We start from the raw sequence: 18,295 nt of genomic DNA on the forward strand, positions 1-18,295 counted from the left end.
CGACGATAGAAGATTTATTTAATCCGTGCAAAAAAAGATCGGATCTCTTCAAAATCTGATTAATCTCTCGAGAGCACCTTGACATAATTTCAAAGTGGAGGACACATTGTAAACGTAGAAATTGAATAGAGGAACTGCGTCGCCACAGCCGAAAAGGCAAATCAGCCACGGGAAATCCCGGGGAAACCGTCTCTGATACAATGCTTTCTCCGAGAATTGTACCGGCCGCGATCACTTATCCCTTCATTCGTTTTCCGGGTGGCTGATCTTGAACACCATTTAATTAGGGTTTCAGCGTACCGTTGAACTAACGTTTAAGTGGTACTTAACCGACGTTTCACAATTGTCTCTGTCATGCATTCGGCGATAATCAAGAGCCCACCTGTCTTTAAGATGATAATTACGATCAAATAAAATCCAAGAACTAATGATCGATGAGAATAATGCAATCTTTTCCTCATCGCATACTAATGACATATAAAACGATAAAGTTTCAAATAAAAAATTTTTCACTCGCCTCTTTAACAATGGAAAATATCTAATTATGGAATTAGCTAATTAATATATGTGCATAAAATTTTCATCGTTGTATAATCGAAGCTAATAAAAAATGTTAATCATAACGCGCATATATATGTGCTATAAATGAGGAGTTTCAAAAATCTCGATATAAAAAATATTTTATTAGTGCAATATTGTATTTAGAGCACATTTTTCAAATTTGTTTTTTTTGGCTAACGTTGATTAGTGTTGAATGGCTATTCTGTCTAACTTTGATTAGTATTGAATGGCTATTCACTCGAATGTAGACCGCAATTTCGTGCAGATTCAAAAATATACAGTTTTATTTAAACAATTCCTTTAATGATTTTTCACGATAGAAAAAAATAATCATATTCGAAAGACATATCTTATATTCATAAAGCATGTCAACTTTGCCTAATTACTTATTTTCTTCTTTTTAAAATCTATTCAAAAATAAATAGATTATAATTTGATTCAATTAAAGATTATATTTAATATTAAAAAATTGTCATTTCCAAAGTTACATCAAAATTTTACCACAGTTAGCAAAAAGGACACATGTAACTTAAAACTTAATTAAAATTTAAAATGTAAAAGAAAAAATTAGTTTCAAAGGGAAAAAATCACTCTTGTCTGCAACAAGCAAAAATCGAATAAATGAGAAAGAGAGCGAAAAAGTTCTGAAAAAGATTTGAATCTGTTAATTTAGCGTTGATGCTAACATGAGAATTACAAAGATCCCGCATCCAATGTATCCTTTCCCTTAAGAACAACATATATATCCCATCAAAATAATACAAGCATCATCTTGTCTCTCGCGTCTGTTTATAATAGGCAGACGCTTCATAATGTATCTGTTTGTAATGCGCGCAGCAAAGCCATTCGAGCGCATTCAAATGCTGAAGGGGTTGCCCCGTGAATAGAACGTTGGAGAGCTCCTCGTCGACATCTGATTTTACTCTGCCCAGTTTCCTTCCAATCATCCGAATGGATTGGTCCGAAATTTTCCTCCGAGCGGCCGCGGCGCATTCATGCAGTCGCACAAATTTGCTCATGTACGAAATCGTTACCGCGCAATGATGTTCGCGCACATATTATAGGCCTTGCGCAAGGAGAGAGAGAAAGGGACGAATAATATTCTTTATTACTCGTATTCCACTAGTTCGAGTCGTGTCTTGCCGTAATCGTAAATTGGCCGATTTAAAGCCATCCATTGTAAATCGTGCCCCCGAGACAATTGCTTGTAATTATAACCCATACAGCACAGATTATTGCAATTATATTGCAGCAACGTTGCAATGTTGCAAGTTGCAATGCAACATTATAAAGACATTGCAGAGATATAGGTGCACAAAATTCCAGCACACTTGTAGCAACATGACATTAATATTTCGGAAATATTGCATGTAATCCAAATTCTATAATTTATATATTGTAATATATATAAATTAATTACAACGTATTTTCATTAATGATTTATTTACATTTATATACCTGTATATGCAACATTAGTTTATGGTTGCAATAACAATGCATTATTGCAAATTCATAACATTGCAATGTTGTTGTAATATTTTGTTGCAATCTTCCAAAAAGCGGACATTTTAACATTGCTGCAATTCAACAGCAATGATGTAGCAACATTTTGCAGTGAATTTGCAATATTGCAATATTGCGGTGAAAGATTGTTGTAATGTTTTTGCAATCTATCGGTGCTGTATGGGAATACAGTAAATTGCCGCGGCACGTTGAGCTTCAAATAGAAGGAGGGTATAATAGGGACATTTTCAAAAGCCGCTAAATGTACGGTAATGGAAACGAGGCTTTATTTTTATACGAGAATGAGTTTTATACGTGATTGTGTTCCTTTCAAGCTTATGTGCCGTAACATTTTGCGAAAAGGAAAAGGTAAACACGTTTGCTTCTTTTTCATGTTTAACACAATACGTAAAACGGTTCTGCAAGTATATGCTCGATATTTAAATACCACGTAGAAAGTGTATTCTCTTTCTCAAAGTTCCCTCTAATGTAAGTTTAAAAACGAATTTTCTGCGTGTATATTTTGCAACATTACATCGTATTACTTTGGCTAGTCAAATTTTTCTGTTGTGTTGAAGTTAACTTGAGACAAAAGAGCAAGAAGAGGCGGATATATATTATTAATGATTCTAACTTTAATGCTGGTTTTCTGCATTTTAAAATATCGCATTTCAAAATAAAGTTTCATATGTTTCACATATACATTACGCAGAAAAAGTTGAAGTACTAGTTGCACGTTTACTTGCATTTGCAGCTTCGCAAATGCGATATTCGCTGCTCCTCGAAAATCTTTCGGAAAAGTAGCACTTTGCGACTAATATTTGCTGATATAAATGCAACGCGCATATTCCAGCGTAATCGATTTAGACATCCAAATTATTGGTCCAACGACGCTCCACACACAAACAAATTTGATTGATCTGCACTTTCGTTTTCTTTAATATAAGTTTGCTTAAATAGTACCAAAATTCCAAAGAATCATATATTAAATATCGAGATAACATATATTTATCTTTGAGTATAAAATAAATTATAAATTTTAAGATGTTATACATGTTGTTAAAATTAAATTATAATTTTATTTAATTTTAAATTATTTTTTAAACGTATTGTATTTTCTCGCGTATAATACGTCTGACAACAACATATTATTCGAAATTAATGAAGTATTACGAGAGAGAGAGATAAAATGTATTCTACATTATAATTAATTAGATGGGGGTTTATAAATGTGGTAGAGAATACAATCTAGAAGCATTTAGACAAGTTTCCCTTATCTTCTGTCATAAGAGTTGCTTTTTCCATTTACATTAAAACTCAGATAAATCTCACTTCTGTCTTTCTTCAACACCCATGTTAAAAAAACACAAAAGTGAGATTTATCTAAGTTTTGATGTAAATGAAAAGCAATTATTATGTCGTATAACGCGAGACTATAATTACTACATATGGTATGTATACATGACATAATTATTTTATATTAAATATATTATATAAAGAACGAGAGAATTTACGATAAACATTAAAACATGCAATTGGCAACAGATAAACGCGATTAAATTTCGTCGAGTTAATTGTAGTTAGTCAGTATTTCGCTAACCGCGGAGACAAACAGATTGCAACGGATAATTTCGCCGCGACAACGGTGAGAGAGAGAGAGAGAGATAGAGAGAGAGAGGGTGTCACGAGAGTTTCCGAAGCGAAGAAGAGTCCAGACTACGCGACAGTGTCAACTCGGTGTCGAGTTATCGTTCAAAGTTCGCCGGCGGCGTCGTAAGCGCCGGAATATAAAATTGGACAACGCGTTGCACAACGTGTTGCCGTACACATCGTGTCCCGGCGCGGCGTACCGGGACAAATACATCTTGATTCCTGTTCCTTGTGTTCTAACAGGACGCGAAATCAGAAGCGAATGGAAATACGCGGAGTCCTCCCCCAGAGGGATAGAAGTGGAACGTCTTTTGTCGAGGAAATGAAAAGTTTTTCCTATCGAGTATGCGTTTTGTAACGGGGCTTTCGTCGTTTTCAGAGAGACGGTTCTTTTAACACAACCGAGTCGATTGATGTGTCTATAACGATTCCTCCGACGATAAATGATAAACATCGAATAAAATCGCGATTGAAATTGTTGTTTTAACAGAGTATGCAATAATGATGAAAAGCTGCATATATATATATATACATATATGTATACGCAGATAATATTCCTTTCAAATCAAATTTTGCTCCGTCCACGTGTTATGTATCTTTTTCATTCTTCCATTCCATTTCATAATATTACATTATAAAATAATTGCGCGAGAGAAACGAGAGATATTTTATCTGCAATTATTGAAATTATATGGAAATTGTTGGTTTTCCGCAATAATTATCGCGCTCGGAGGTATCAAATTTTGGTTGTTGCGCACAGCCGCAAATATATTGTATATGAGGCGCGCGTTCGAAATGAATTAAATAACCAATTTTGAATACATATATATGTATATATACATCTCTTGTATATATAAATATATTCCTTTTCTCTGTTACAGCTGCGAAGGGATCGACTCGCTGGTGGCATTCGTGCACATAGACGGGAAAAAGGAAAAGATAGACTCGTTTTGTGGAGAAACATCGCCGCGGCCTATCATGAGCAACGGTCCGCGGCTCTCGTTGGAGTTTCAAGGGGTGACGTCTTCCCGCCATTCAAAAGGCTTTAAAGCGACGTACTCCTTCATGGAAAGTAAGTGTGTGACACATTTATATAGACATCGTCTTTAATAATAAGGCCGCATTCGTGGCACATATACAAATGCGATAGAAGCATAGAGGAAGGATAAAGGAGGAAAAAGTTCTCGTGTACTATTTCCATGCTGTAAAATTCAAATCGAATCCTCCCCGAGGCGCGGAGGACACAGATTTCTCTCTGTGCGCGAGCGAGCGGAGTTTAGATTTATACCTGGTATTGTCCTACCGTGAAAATCGATCAAGAATGTTCCGGTCCACAGATGGACGACGAGCATCATTGAGAATAACTTATCGACGTGAAACGTGTTCTCGCGGCGCGAGAATCGCGACCCCTCGGTGACGTACGGTCTTATATAGGGATGGAGAAAGGGAGAATATCCCGGGGCTTTCTCTCCTATGGGTACCTATGTCCCGTCAAAATTTCAATTTCCGCCGAGTATTCTATCGCGATAGCAATGCGTCTCCCCACGTTCCGCCGTTTATCACCAGGCAGGTGAGGAGCAACGCGGATTGTAACGCACACGGGCGGGAACAGCCATTGGTAGCGGAACAAATGGATCGCGAAGTGTATTCGTCTTGGATCCCGTAACGCGGAAAGTCGAGAGAGTGTATCTCTCTGTGCGAGCCAAAGTTTTGCGGATAAGAGAGAGAGAGAGAGAAAGAGAGAATCCCGACAGCCACGCAAACAATCTGTCTCAAATATCAGGCTAGCGTGGCAGCGGAGAGTGGGAAATAGACAACTTTGCCGTACCATCAGTTAAGGAATGAATATCGCTCGATTATGCCGGGGTATTTTATCGCCTTTCCTCTCCCTCTCTCTCTCTTACTCTCGCCCGACCATCGGTCGAAAGTTCGCGCGCGCTATCGCATAATTGAAACGCGGCAAAATGGATCCGACCTATTTCGAAACGGCGGAAAGAGATACGGGGCGACGAAGTTTCCGGCAAAGTCGCCTCTCTCTCTCACTCTCTCAACGGTTCCGCGGTATTATGAATGTTAACGGGCAAGTTTGAGCTTAATTTTTACGAGCGGGAAACGTATCCCGCCACGGAAACTTTGCGGCTGAATTATCGTGCGCCGAGGGATATGCGGGTCTCTCTTCGACGAAGGGGTGGCCCACATAAGTAGGACTTGGAAGAGTCCTCGACGAGAGACGGGATCGCAAATCGAAGTAGGCATTCGCCAATCGAACTGGAACGGACACCAGGAAGAGATTCGCAGTCGACGCCCTTTCCTTCTCCCTACCTCCCTTCTGCAGAAAATCAGACGCGAGTCTCTCACTCCCGAACTGTCACAAGCACAACGACGTTCTTGGCGACGAATCGATATGACGCGTCTTAGAAAGGACTCGCCGATCTCTCCCGGGAATAACATTCTACGCGCTGACTAGGACATTTCCTTTGGGAGGAAACGGCGGACTGTCATTCCGGACTGACACGTGCGTGTCAACCGCGCGATACATTTGCTCCCCGTGCGGTATCTGCCTCTCTCTTTCGAAATTAGTAACTAATAATTATGACATCGTTCGAAAGAGAAGTCGCGCGACGCAACACACATATATACAAATCTCACTTCTCATATCGCAATGACGGTCGAGATAAAATCGCCACACAGCACAGCGACAAACACTTGCAAAATTTATGAACTCTAACTGTGCAACCCGCCCTTTTTGCAATTAGTTCCTTCTGAACTAAATTAGACTTTCTTCTCTTCCCCTGAATTTAAAAAATCTCGCGTCCATCTTTTTCCCTCTCTCGACGCAGAATTGTCGCGAGTTAGTTTCGCGTCGCGATAACACGAGAATCCATTTCGAAAGGCGACTTGGACCATCGATCTCCGTATCTGCCTCGTCGACGACGTGGACGACACTTCGCGTCAAACCGTCGACGTTTTCCCGCGAAGACTTATCGCTACGTCGATGCTCGCAGTCGTTTAGTTTCGCGGGTGAGGAAAAAGGACGTCGACCGGAAGTTTCGGAATTCGGTCGAACGGGCCAAATATCGTCGACGTAGACGAGTTAGAAGGGCGACGTATTCTTCGCGAAAGTGGCTGACAGAGGGAAAAACGTTGTCGACTTGCCGAGTGAGACGGTGACGGATTGACGAATTCATCGTAACGATGGAAGGATGCTGCTGCTTTTGTAAAACAACATCGTCGTAGTCGCGTCTCGACATTCGAACTATACTTTCGCTGTTTGTCTCGACGCGTTTGTACATACGTATGTACGAATCCCTACGTCTAGCATCAAACGGTTTGAAACTTACCGCTGTATTAGCGGTAACGCTTTAACGTAACCCGACGTATTCTGCTTCCGAACTTCGACGCTCAGTTGCGACGCAATATTTCCGACCAACTCTAGACAAAGTTGATACGGGCGCGTCGTACATTGCATTGTTGCCGAGCCATATACAGCGAGAATTACGGCGTTTCGCCGAACTTTGATTAACCACGTAACTCTTTATATAGAACGTATTTAAATCCTTTGTTTCAATGAAACGCACTGGGATATCAGAAGATGAGAGATTGCATGGTTCTCACAATATGCCAGCGCTATAAAATCTTAAGGAGAAACTTTAGAAACGTCCCTTTATGCATTTATATTATTTATATTATACTATTAAATAAACGATATTGCATATATAAACTGTTTAATAAGAATTAAAAAAAAAATTGAGAGAGATTTGGATTTTTATGAGAGAAATTCAAACATTTTATGTAATATCAAAATAAATTTGTATTTTTTTTAAATATATATAATTCTTGAAATAAAATAAAATTGTATCGTGTAAAAAATACAGCTGGTTACATACAATTTTCGCATATAAAGTTTAGTGCATTTATGTGCAAAAATTATCACAATTTTTAAAATTATCACTTTTTTAATTTTTCGCAACATTGTAACAAATTTTATTAATTAATTTACATCGTCAAAGCCTAAAAATTCCACTTTATACACTCGAGATTTCCGAAACACGTCGAAACGTCCTCCAAACTACCTTGTACGGGAAGCAAAAGGGCTAAAAAAGCGACAGGTTCACACGAGACGCGACCGTCCTTTAAATACCACCTTGGAACAGGGAGCGTTTTGCATTTCGAGAGAGTTATTCCGCGCGAATAGTAAAACGAGGTGCCGGAATCGTTATCGTTGATTACAATTGCAAAGTTGGGCGAGGCAAGGGCCAGAGGAAGGAAGGAAGGAAACGACGAAAGGGAAGCCTCGGCGAAGCCGAAGCGTCGCCGCTGTACCGAACTGCGAGACGCCGGTGAATCTTTTGTAATGTAGATCACCGGACGATTTTAACGACAGTTATACCCCACGCAGAAGTGTGATAAGCAGCCCTTGCGTGCATACATATACATATAGGTACACCCTAGCTCGGGACGATCCTAGCTTCCGCCCATCCCGCCCGACTTCGGTATGCAGCGCGTCGTGTTCTGGAGTAACATAAATTGCCAGCTCGTATATACTTGAACATTCTTCTACCGGGTATTATAAAAGTTCTTGCGAAACTTTATCAATTTTACGGATACGCCACGTATACTAGAAAAAAAAGAGAAGGAGAAATGAGCGCGAGCTTAGAGTCCCTTTCTATCGTTTTCTATCTTCCTCTTTTTTTTTTTTTTTTTTTTTTTTAATCTCTTGCATTTTTCACTCGCTTTGATCACTTATATTATATACCTATGTGTTTGCATGCACTTATATGATGTTGGATATAATCGTATACGAATATCCAAATTTATACACGATGAGTGTAATAATTTTAAACATTGCCGATAATTATAAATGTCCAAGATATAAATGGGATGACGTTGATTTATGGATTACTGTATTTATGAAGATTGAAGATGAAGGTGATGAATAAATTAGATTAAGATAAATTAATTTATTTCTTGAACTGTATATATTTGAAACACGAATGTAGAAAAATTTTTTAAATCACACGTTAATTAAAAATATTTTTTATCTAAAAAAATGTCAAATTAGCATAAAGTTACATTCGTTAAGTCTCGTTTTGCGTAGAGAGCGGACGACCGCGAATGTGTGACTTTGACCTTCTTTTGAACAGAACACGAAAAGAATTTTTAGGTGAAAATAAGATTAAAAGTACTATATATATCAAAATGACATATCTCGGGAACCAAGAGCGATTCCTATGTGAATCAAAGTGGGAGATGATTTTTGTCCTCTACAATAAATCTTGAAATTATAATTGGTGATATGTAAATTACTACCAACATTCCCTTCTTAATTTTGTTAAAATATTGTCTCTAGTAGAAAATGATCTAAACTGTACAAATGAGAGAAAGAGAGATCTTTCCTAATTCATATTAAAAAATACTGATAGAAAGATCTCGCCCAGTCGCTGTCATGATGAGATTTTAAAAGAAGAATAGCAAGAAATCTCTCGCAACAAAAGATATATATGTGATATATACATTAAATATTCTTATACGTTAAAACGTAAAGTATGAAGAGTATAGCTACTTTCAATACACTCAGTATATATCCAGTATATAGCCACGAGATTACGTATCCGCTTTCATCGGAGGAAGAGAAGCAACTCACTCTCTCCCCGGCAAGACGGAGAAAATTTCTCGTCTCGGCAACCTTGAAAAATTGATGCCGTAGGTCGCCTCGGCTAGGCTTTATCGGAGTAACGGGCAACTAAACGTACCATTTTATTGGATCCGCCGTTCTCCGGATACCGCCGCGAATACCGGAACCGAGAGAGACTCTCTCTCTCTTTCTCTCTCTCGCCCTTTCTCTCCCTCTTTCAAGCACCCGTGCGTGAATCTCAATTGTGGAATCGCCACGGCGAAACAAAATAGGTTTCCCGTCTACCCCGTGTAACTCTCTCACCGGTTAACGGAGATTCGTTCGACCGACACGCAATCCCGAGAGTACCCTCGATACCAAAGTTTGTAGTACAAACGCTGTCCAACAACAAACACGGCGAGATTGTTTGCTCCTTCGATGTGCAACATGCGTAGTTATAATATCTGTAACGTACGTATATAAGATAGTTTAGGAACATCTTTCGATATATTATGTACGGAAAGGTGAGAATGTAATTTAACAATATTGAGAAATCCAAAATCTCTTAAAAATGTCAATGACTATTATTACAGAACATTTTTATTACGATGCAAAATGAACAAAAAAACGAATGCGATGTTGTTGGAAAATGTCAAAAACAATTCCATGAAAATTGTGTGACAAATATATGTGTTTCATGTACAGAGGCACTGGACTTTACGCGCAAAAATTATGTTTAATTAACTTTATTTACTTGGATAATATTTTTTTACATTTTAAAAAATATATTTCAATAAAAATATATTTTTTTTTCACCATTATATGCATAACAAAAAGCTGCTCATTTTCACGAGAATCAAGAAAATTTAAATATTTATGTTATATAAATCTCTAATACATATAAATATATATAAAATAAGGCATGTATTTTTTGCGAAGATTAAAATACGAACTAAATTACTTTATACGTATGATCTAATATAGCCACGAAATTTAAAGATTTCTTTATCTTTCGGTTAAGTAGCGTATCATCTCGCATAAAACATCAATTCTGGTTACCATTCTCGTGAAATTACAATCTGCATCAGAACGTATGATGTTCAAATGGCATTCCGTAATTTCCGCAAAAATGTGGAAAACAAAGCGTGGACAAACACGCGACGGTCTCGTTACTTTAAACCGTTTGCACAATTGGGAGGAGCAGCGGACATTGCTTGTTGCGAGAGTGAAACACGCGGTGCGATCGGAAAAAAAAGAGCGGGTCGAACGTGGGGGTCATTTCAAAATGAATGCGGAAACGCGAGACGCGCCAGCGATACAAGTAGAAAAAAAAGCCATCGTGCAGACAAAATTGTACTTTAAATTTGAAATAGATGTCAAGCGACAAATAAGACTATAAGAGCAAACGGTACAGCGATATATCAATCGACTTTTCGGAATATATAATATTATCATCTTGATTATGATAATATTTCTCGAGATCACCGCGAAAAGAGAGAGAGAGAGATAAATAACTGTAATTATTAAATTTAAACGGCGAAATTGTGCGGATAATTCACAATGTTATCCAACGGTTTCGCGCGCGTTTCGCTAAATATTCGATAAACATTAAAGAACCATCGCGCGCGCAACTATTTGCTCGCGGGTATTAATTCGATGATTTCCCGGTAATAAACATCGACACACGCATACATACGCACACTCTCTCACACACACACACACACACACACACACACACACACACACACATATGCACAATCTACACTGCCATCGGGTCTCGATAATTCGCAAGAACGTTTCGGAAAACTCATTTATTTATGCCCTCTATATACACACGTCGATATGATGCCATTTGGGAACTTAGTAATATTGATTTATTCATATCGTAATGCACTCAATCGGACGGGACAGTTTATATTTTCTGGCACGTTGCCGATAATCATCGAAATAAAATCAGCCAATTCATAATATGAACGATGCGTTACGCGTTAACGCAACGCATAACTGACGCAGAGTGTTCGCTACGCGGATGAATAACTGACCGATTAAATTATAATACATTAAAATGTCTCTCGCTGAACGCTTCTGTTAACTGATCGTAAACAAATTTAGATACAGATATTCAGTGAAAAACAACATTCCGCGTAGCGAGAGCAGCAGACATATATTATCAATTGTACACGTAGATCTGATCAATCTACCCACTTTTTTCGGATTCAGAATTAATTGAGACTGCGTGATGTTTCACTGCCTTCCATCTAATCTCTCTCTGCCATTTTTTCTGGCTTCGATGCATGGGGATGTCCTGGTAATCGCGTATTTTCTATGTCGTTTAATTCCAAGTAATCTGCACTTTTATGGAATCTTAATACGAATTTAGCTACCAGGATATTTAAATGTTAAAAATTTTCAAGCTACGAAAGCGAACAATGAAAAATGGACTTCAAATTCCCCGAGTAGCTTACTATTGAGAAAAGGCGCACGATGCTTGGGGCACTCGGTAAATTACGAGCTTCTTGTTTATTAACGGTACGCTTAATAAGTGAGTAATTGTTGCGCAACTTTCTCCTCGGGGCTCCATTCTTAAATTGAATAAACGTTGTGTAACAAAAGTCTATAGCAGACAGAATAAGTACGCGAAATGGATTTGATAATTTAATTTAATATTTTATATGCAAATATTATTTTTATATTATTATATTATAATTTTATATATGTACATTATTACATATTATATATTACCTATATTATTACTATATTTACAATTTAATTTAATTACACGTGAAAATTTAATTTATCTGATAGCGAGAAAATTGGTAAAAAAAAAGCAGAGAAGTAATTTATCGAATCCCCCCGGGGGAGCGCTCGCACGCGTGAGATAGAATAAATCAGAAACTGTCATTTTTAAATTTAGAGACGCGCGTCATATTTTTAAGTTCAATACACGCGTATATGTGTGTGTGTGTGTGTGTGTGTACATACGTGTGTGTGTCTAGAGATGTGCACTCTCTCCGTTCCGGACGCCGCAAATGAATATCGGATCACGGCCAGGTTCGATCGAACGTTATCCGGAGATGCCTTTAACCGTGTCGTTGCCCGTCGCGAGCTATCGGGAAATGTCATAAAGCAAAGCGCGACCGTGTCATAAATATCCGATTTCGACGTCGAAATTCAACAATCGGAACGGGAGAGACAAATTGCGCGGCGCTCGCGCATTAAGGAATTACGCGCGCAGAACGCACGCATCAGTCACTCCGATTGATCACTCGCGGAAAGAATGCGCGATGCCATAACGATGGCTCGAGTAAAGACCCCCGTTGCTCTCTTCATGATCTTCCAAGTTTCGCGCGAGCGTATAAAAATTCGTAATTAGCCCATCGTTAGATTTAAATCGAAATATATATATATATATATATATCCAAAAATAAAAATAAATTTACGCACGAGTATATTTAATTACATGTATCTGACACAATGTAGCGCGTGCTAATGGCGCGTCGTGGTAGTGAATGATAATTTCAGCCGTAATCAGTAGGTGCACGGATAATAAGCAGCTGATTTAGCAATACTCTCCGATTATTCCGCATTACGTTAAAGAGAGAGAATGCCGAACACATATAATTCAACAAATATTTACACTATATCCGATCATCAGAGACGGTAAATTCTATTAAAATCAAGCGCGATGCGGATGCTGCGATCTGTTTGTCCCGCTCGCGCTAATTACATGACGCTTTACGCGCGCAAATCATTTCAATCTCGATGAATCGGCAAAATTGTGCCGCGTCCGAGAAACGTTCTGGTCCCTATGGTATCGTATTTTATCGTATTCTTCGGATTTCAGGATTGTAAAATGTAGAAATATCGCGGCTGGTAAAATCGCGATTACGTTGTCCGTGAAAAGCGGCATAATTTGCCTCATTATCATGTCGCGAGTGTTGAAAGGCGTTTAATGTAGTTTTATCGAATTTTAATAAACACGTCCATCATAATTTTCGATGAAAAATTCTATTAAATCTTCCTTTAATCGAGACCAGCTGATATCTCATCACGCGAGAGCGATGCATTTTTTTGCAAGGCGTCTTTCAATCCCATCGGGAAATATTTTCGCGCGCTACGAATATTTTTCCATAATTCCAGTTTCAACGCGCAGACTCGTGTAATTGAGGAAAACCAAATATCTGCATCTTATACCTACCTACAAATCTTTGCTCTTTCTGATAATTAATTTTCGTCCCGCGTTATGAAAATCAGTTTAATCGCTCTGATTACACAACATCTGCTGCACCACAGAGATGCAGAGAACAACGAAACAGCGCCGAATTCCACGCTTAATTCGCCAGACAGGTTTGCGGTCCGCTAACATCATATATACGCTCGTACATCACGCTCAGCTGATTAAAATATCTTTGCGGATTCCGCGTTGTGTGATGATATCGCGTTATGTAAATCAAGGTATTCATTCCTTTAGTCAAGATATGAAAGCGGGACGCGAAGACGAAAAAGAGAAAGAGAGAGAATATTATACAGTGAATAGTAGATATATATATATCAAGAAAAAGAGCGTCGTTGTTTTCTAAAATACATAAGAAAACGTGTACATTACGAGAAAACGAGAGAACCGAAAGTATCCGGAACAATGTACAGAATGTATCATCGTACAAGCGAAATAAAGATAATTTTTCAAAAGCAAATCGAAAATGTAAAATAAAATTTTTTATTAAAACTTTTTTCATTTAGAATGTTTTTTTCGTTTTCAAGGAAGTTGAAAATTCATTGAATACGGAAATAATTTATGTTAAAAATGATTAAATTATTCTCAATTATAAAACAATATTACAAGAGTTTGAACAAATAGATATCACACTTCTTTAATTCGACGTGCAACATTTTCAGTAATATGTAATGTAATAAAATAGATACATTATTAAAACTTACATATTTTTATCCAAGTTACGACATCATTTACAAATGAAATAGTTGTGCAAAATCGTGTAGCAAAATCCTTTCGAACTGATTCTTAACATTAATCAAGTGCTCACACGAATTGGAAATCGATTCAAGAATATTTAAGTCAATTTTCTCTAAGGCAGGATCTCGAAAAAAATTGGTTCTACATTTTCGATTTGCACGAGAAATCACCTCCATTTCGTTTATACGATTTCCCATACACTATATACGCGAGCGCTCCAGTTTAACTCGCACGGTAACATTACATCGGATACTTAAACGCTCGCGATATCTCTCGTATGCCGTCAAGAAGCACCCTTTACGAGCCCGTTACAATAAAAATCACGATGCGACGAACGCGAATCCAGAACCTTAATTGCAGTCGGGCAATTCCATCCGGCGAAAATACGACGTACTGTGTACATGTTTAATGGTTCTATTAAATGACGAATATACGATCGGTCACAATGATGTAACATTTATTCTAGAAAGAGAAAGGGGCATAGAGAGAGAGATCGCGTATTTATTTCTACAATATAATACGTTTATAGCTTAAATAATTACATAACCGTGTAACAATTTTACAGAATAGCATTCTCGATGTCAAATTTATCCAGGATTTTCGTTTTTCTGACAAATATGCGCAAATGCAAGTTTAATGCTTCCGCGAATTGATATTGTCGTGACCAACAAACGAAAAAAGGGAAATATTCTTTTTTTTTATTCGAGATTTTTTACAGCGCGAGATTTTTTTACAAACCTTTTACACACAATGGGCATAAATAAAAAAAGACTGCAGATTTTTTTTTATACAGCAAACATTTGAAACGAGAAATGTTCACTCCGATTGTGCAGGCGGGATGAGGAAGAAAGGAGAAAATGCGAAATAAAAAGCCTGTAGATTATATATAATATATATATATATATATATATATATATATCTTATATTTGCCGCGTGCGCCGTATTGAAAATTTTTTTAAAAATTTTTCTGATCACATTATTCATTTACGCGATAGACATTCGCAAAGAAGGAAAAGATATATAAATTAATTTTTCCAAAACCGTCTAAATTCTATCTACCTACTTTCATTCAAATAGAGTGCCAATCTCTATGCATTATTCGCAATTTTTGTGGATTACCGCCGTGAATTTTAATATCACTTCTTATGAATATGAACTAGAAGAGTCTCGCGCGGGAGGAGATAGACTAGCGTCGCGGATGAAAAGGGACAATGTGGCGATTATATCGTCACATGCTTCCCCAAAAATATTAGCAAGAGAAACACGTATACGAATACGGACACTCACGCATACGAAAAGGATAGAGAGACAAATAAACATAAATAGAAATAAATATAACAGACGAGACGAAAGACGAAAAACATCGTGACGTTAGAGACAAAGAAATTAAACATAGAGAAAGTTCGCGAAGCCTCTCGAAGCCGATCGAAGGGCGTTTTGAGGCGAACGAGAAGTAGAATATTTTTACATGCGAAAGACGAGTTCGCTACCGATAGTCGCCGCGTACAGTCACACTATATCCGCACGGTCTTTCTTTATATATTTCTGTATCGAATCTTAACGTGTGCATTTGAGAAATATATTAGTGATATCAGCAAATACTCTCTCTCACATCATTATTAAATTCCCGTCTCGTATCGTTCCTCCAAATTCATCGCGACACGCGTAATAATTACCAAAACAATATGCGAGGTGAGTTAGAAAGGAAAAGATTCACAGGAAAAATGGTCGGGTTGACCGACTCGCGTTCTTTCTCTCGGTGCTGTACCAGCACTTTTCAAACGCGTTTTCGCACTTTTCTCTCTAGAGACCGACCCGTGTCTACCCGTTGTTCGTCTCTCCTTCCACGCCTCTTCCAAGCCGACCGCAACAGGACAAGGGTGACCGTATACACGGTGACCGTAACAAATGCGGCTAACTAAGCGCAAAAGTCTCGCGGAAGCTTATTACTCGATGTTTACAGCCACGGGAGAAACTTGGACCTCGCGGACGCGGTGCACCGCACTTTAGGAACTCTCGAGAGGAGTTCCGCAGTAACTGCGACCGAGTCGTTTCAAACGGAGGGTTTTCCCTGTGTCGTGTCTGTGCGTGTGTGCGACGACGGGCCCCGATCTCGTAATTAACATACTCTCTTCTAGGAAGTCCCTCGCGACGTTTAGTCTCCTTCTCTCCTTTGCCGCGTATATACGATCCCATTTCTCGGGGACAGCCGCGCCGCCGACGGCGACGTGTCGCTGAGACGAATATTTTTCAACGGGAGAGAGAAAGCGGACGAGGGATGGAAATCACTTTCCGGGAAAGTTTCCCGGCGGAAGGAAGCGCCGGGAATCTTTCCTAAACCATCCGTTCGCAGCCGTCGCTCTGGGGCGTCCGTCGCGATCGAAGTTAATTGAGTCGTCCGTAATGAGGTTTCGGTCGCTTCTGTCGAGAAATTTTAATCGGCGGGGGTGTCGGCCGTGGGAAGGAAACGGGAGACGGTCACGAAGTCGCGTCGGCAACGCTTGAAATGTTTGCAGGGAGTTATTCAATTATTTTACATCCCGCCGCGCCGGTCCGAGGTGCCTCTCGATTTGCCTGTCGCAGCGACGGATCAGCCCCGAATAGAATTAACTGTATCTCGAACGTGCCGAACGACCGATGGAACGGTGAGTGCGAGGTGAAATAATTTCTCGCGATGACAAAAAGGAAAGAAGAATTTTTTAAATATCGAATGGTCCGTGTGACTTTACTCGACTTCTCTTTTTCGCTCGAACGAGATAAATCGATTGATCCCGGTCAATCCTTTGAGAATATGAACTTGATTCCTCGCATCATTCGACAAATCAGCGACATTGAAATATATATGAAAGAGTAGAATGTATCAGATGATTTTTTAAAAAATTTGCCAGATAAAGATGAGATGAAAATTTCCAGACAATATTATTTCCAAGACTATTTATGTAAACACAGTTGTAAAAAAATGTAAATTATAAAAGAGATATTAATGCTTCGATTCTACTACTTAAATATTTGTATGTGCTATGACTCTAAACCTAAATTAATGAACAATATTCTAGATAATTTCAAGTGAAGATAACACTTTTTTTCATCCAAGATGCAGATATATAGAAAATACATATTTTTATCATCTATATAAAGATAAGAAATGGCGGCAAAATTTCATCGAGATGATCACATCTATATAATTTTATTTCGATAACAGCAAACACCGGAAATGTACGATACAATTTTTATTTATCACACGACGAAGAATCGGAGAGAAATCGAATTCTCGCAAAACTCAAATAAGCTCGAAATTGAAAGCCTCGCTGATTGTCGAAAGCGTCACGCAGCGAAAACACCGTCGAATTTAGCCTCGTAGATCGCCGTTCTGACACGCGTCGCATTTTCCAACATCAAACCGCTGTCACTGAACCGCCTTGCAAGCAATATAGCATGAGAACAAGCGCCCACCGTGCGCCGCGGGCTTTACACGGGCTTTTGTACATGTACACGCGCGAGGGAGCGATGTGTTTCGAAACCCTCCCCGGGATTTAATATTTGATTTTGACGTTGTCTGTATATTGAAACTGTCGATTAATAATACATTAGTAATTACTTCGATATTATTCATATTTCTCGGCCGCTTTTATTACAACATCACGATTGCACCGCCAATGATTTGTATTACAAATAATTGCACACACAGCCATTAGTATATGTCAATATGTATTAAGCCGCTCAGGAGATTATAAACGCACCCCTACTCTTTTCTACAATAATGAAGTACGCGAGGATAATAAATGAAAATAATGGGGAAAAAAACAAGAGATCCCTTTGTACGCTTAGCGCGCCAGAAATTAAATTAAATTAATTATGCTGCTATACACATTTATTTCTTTCTCTCTTTCTACTTTTCCCCCTCTATTTTTGACAAACGCCGTGATAACTGGCATTTAATTGGAAAATAGAAAGAATAAAGTTTTCGTTTTGTTTTGTCTCGAAATACGAGAGAA

At 38.5% G+C, this 18,295-nt stretch overlaps 1 protein-coding gene across 1 annotated transcript in view; it reads left to right on the forward strand.

Annotated features, from left to right (window-relative positions):
- Nucleotides 1-18,295, forward strand: part of Sol1 (CUB domain-containing protein Sol1) — a 269,862-nt gene that overhangs the window by 239,986 nt on the left and 11,581 nt on the right. Inside the window, exon 10 of the mRNA XM_029311762.2 lies at nucleotides 4,596-4,786. Coding sequence (XP_029167595.1) covers nucleotides 4,596-4,786 — 191 coding nt within the window. The remainder of the gene's footprint in view (nucleotides 1-4,595; nucleotides 4,787-18,295) is intronic.

The sequence above is a fragment of the Nylanderia fulva genome, unplaced genomic scaffold (genome assembly GCF_048542155.1).
Source record: "Nylanderia fulva isolate GAGA-0341 unplaced genomic scaffold, ASM4854215v1 Scaffold8, whole genome shotgun sequence".
In the NCBI taxonomy this organism is placed as follows: Eukaryota; Metazoa; Arthropoda; class Insecta; order Hymenoptera; family Formicidae; genus Nylanderia; species Nylanderia fulva.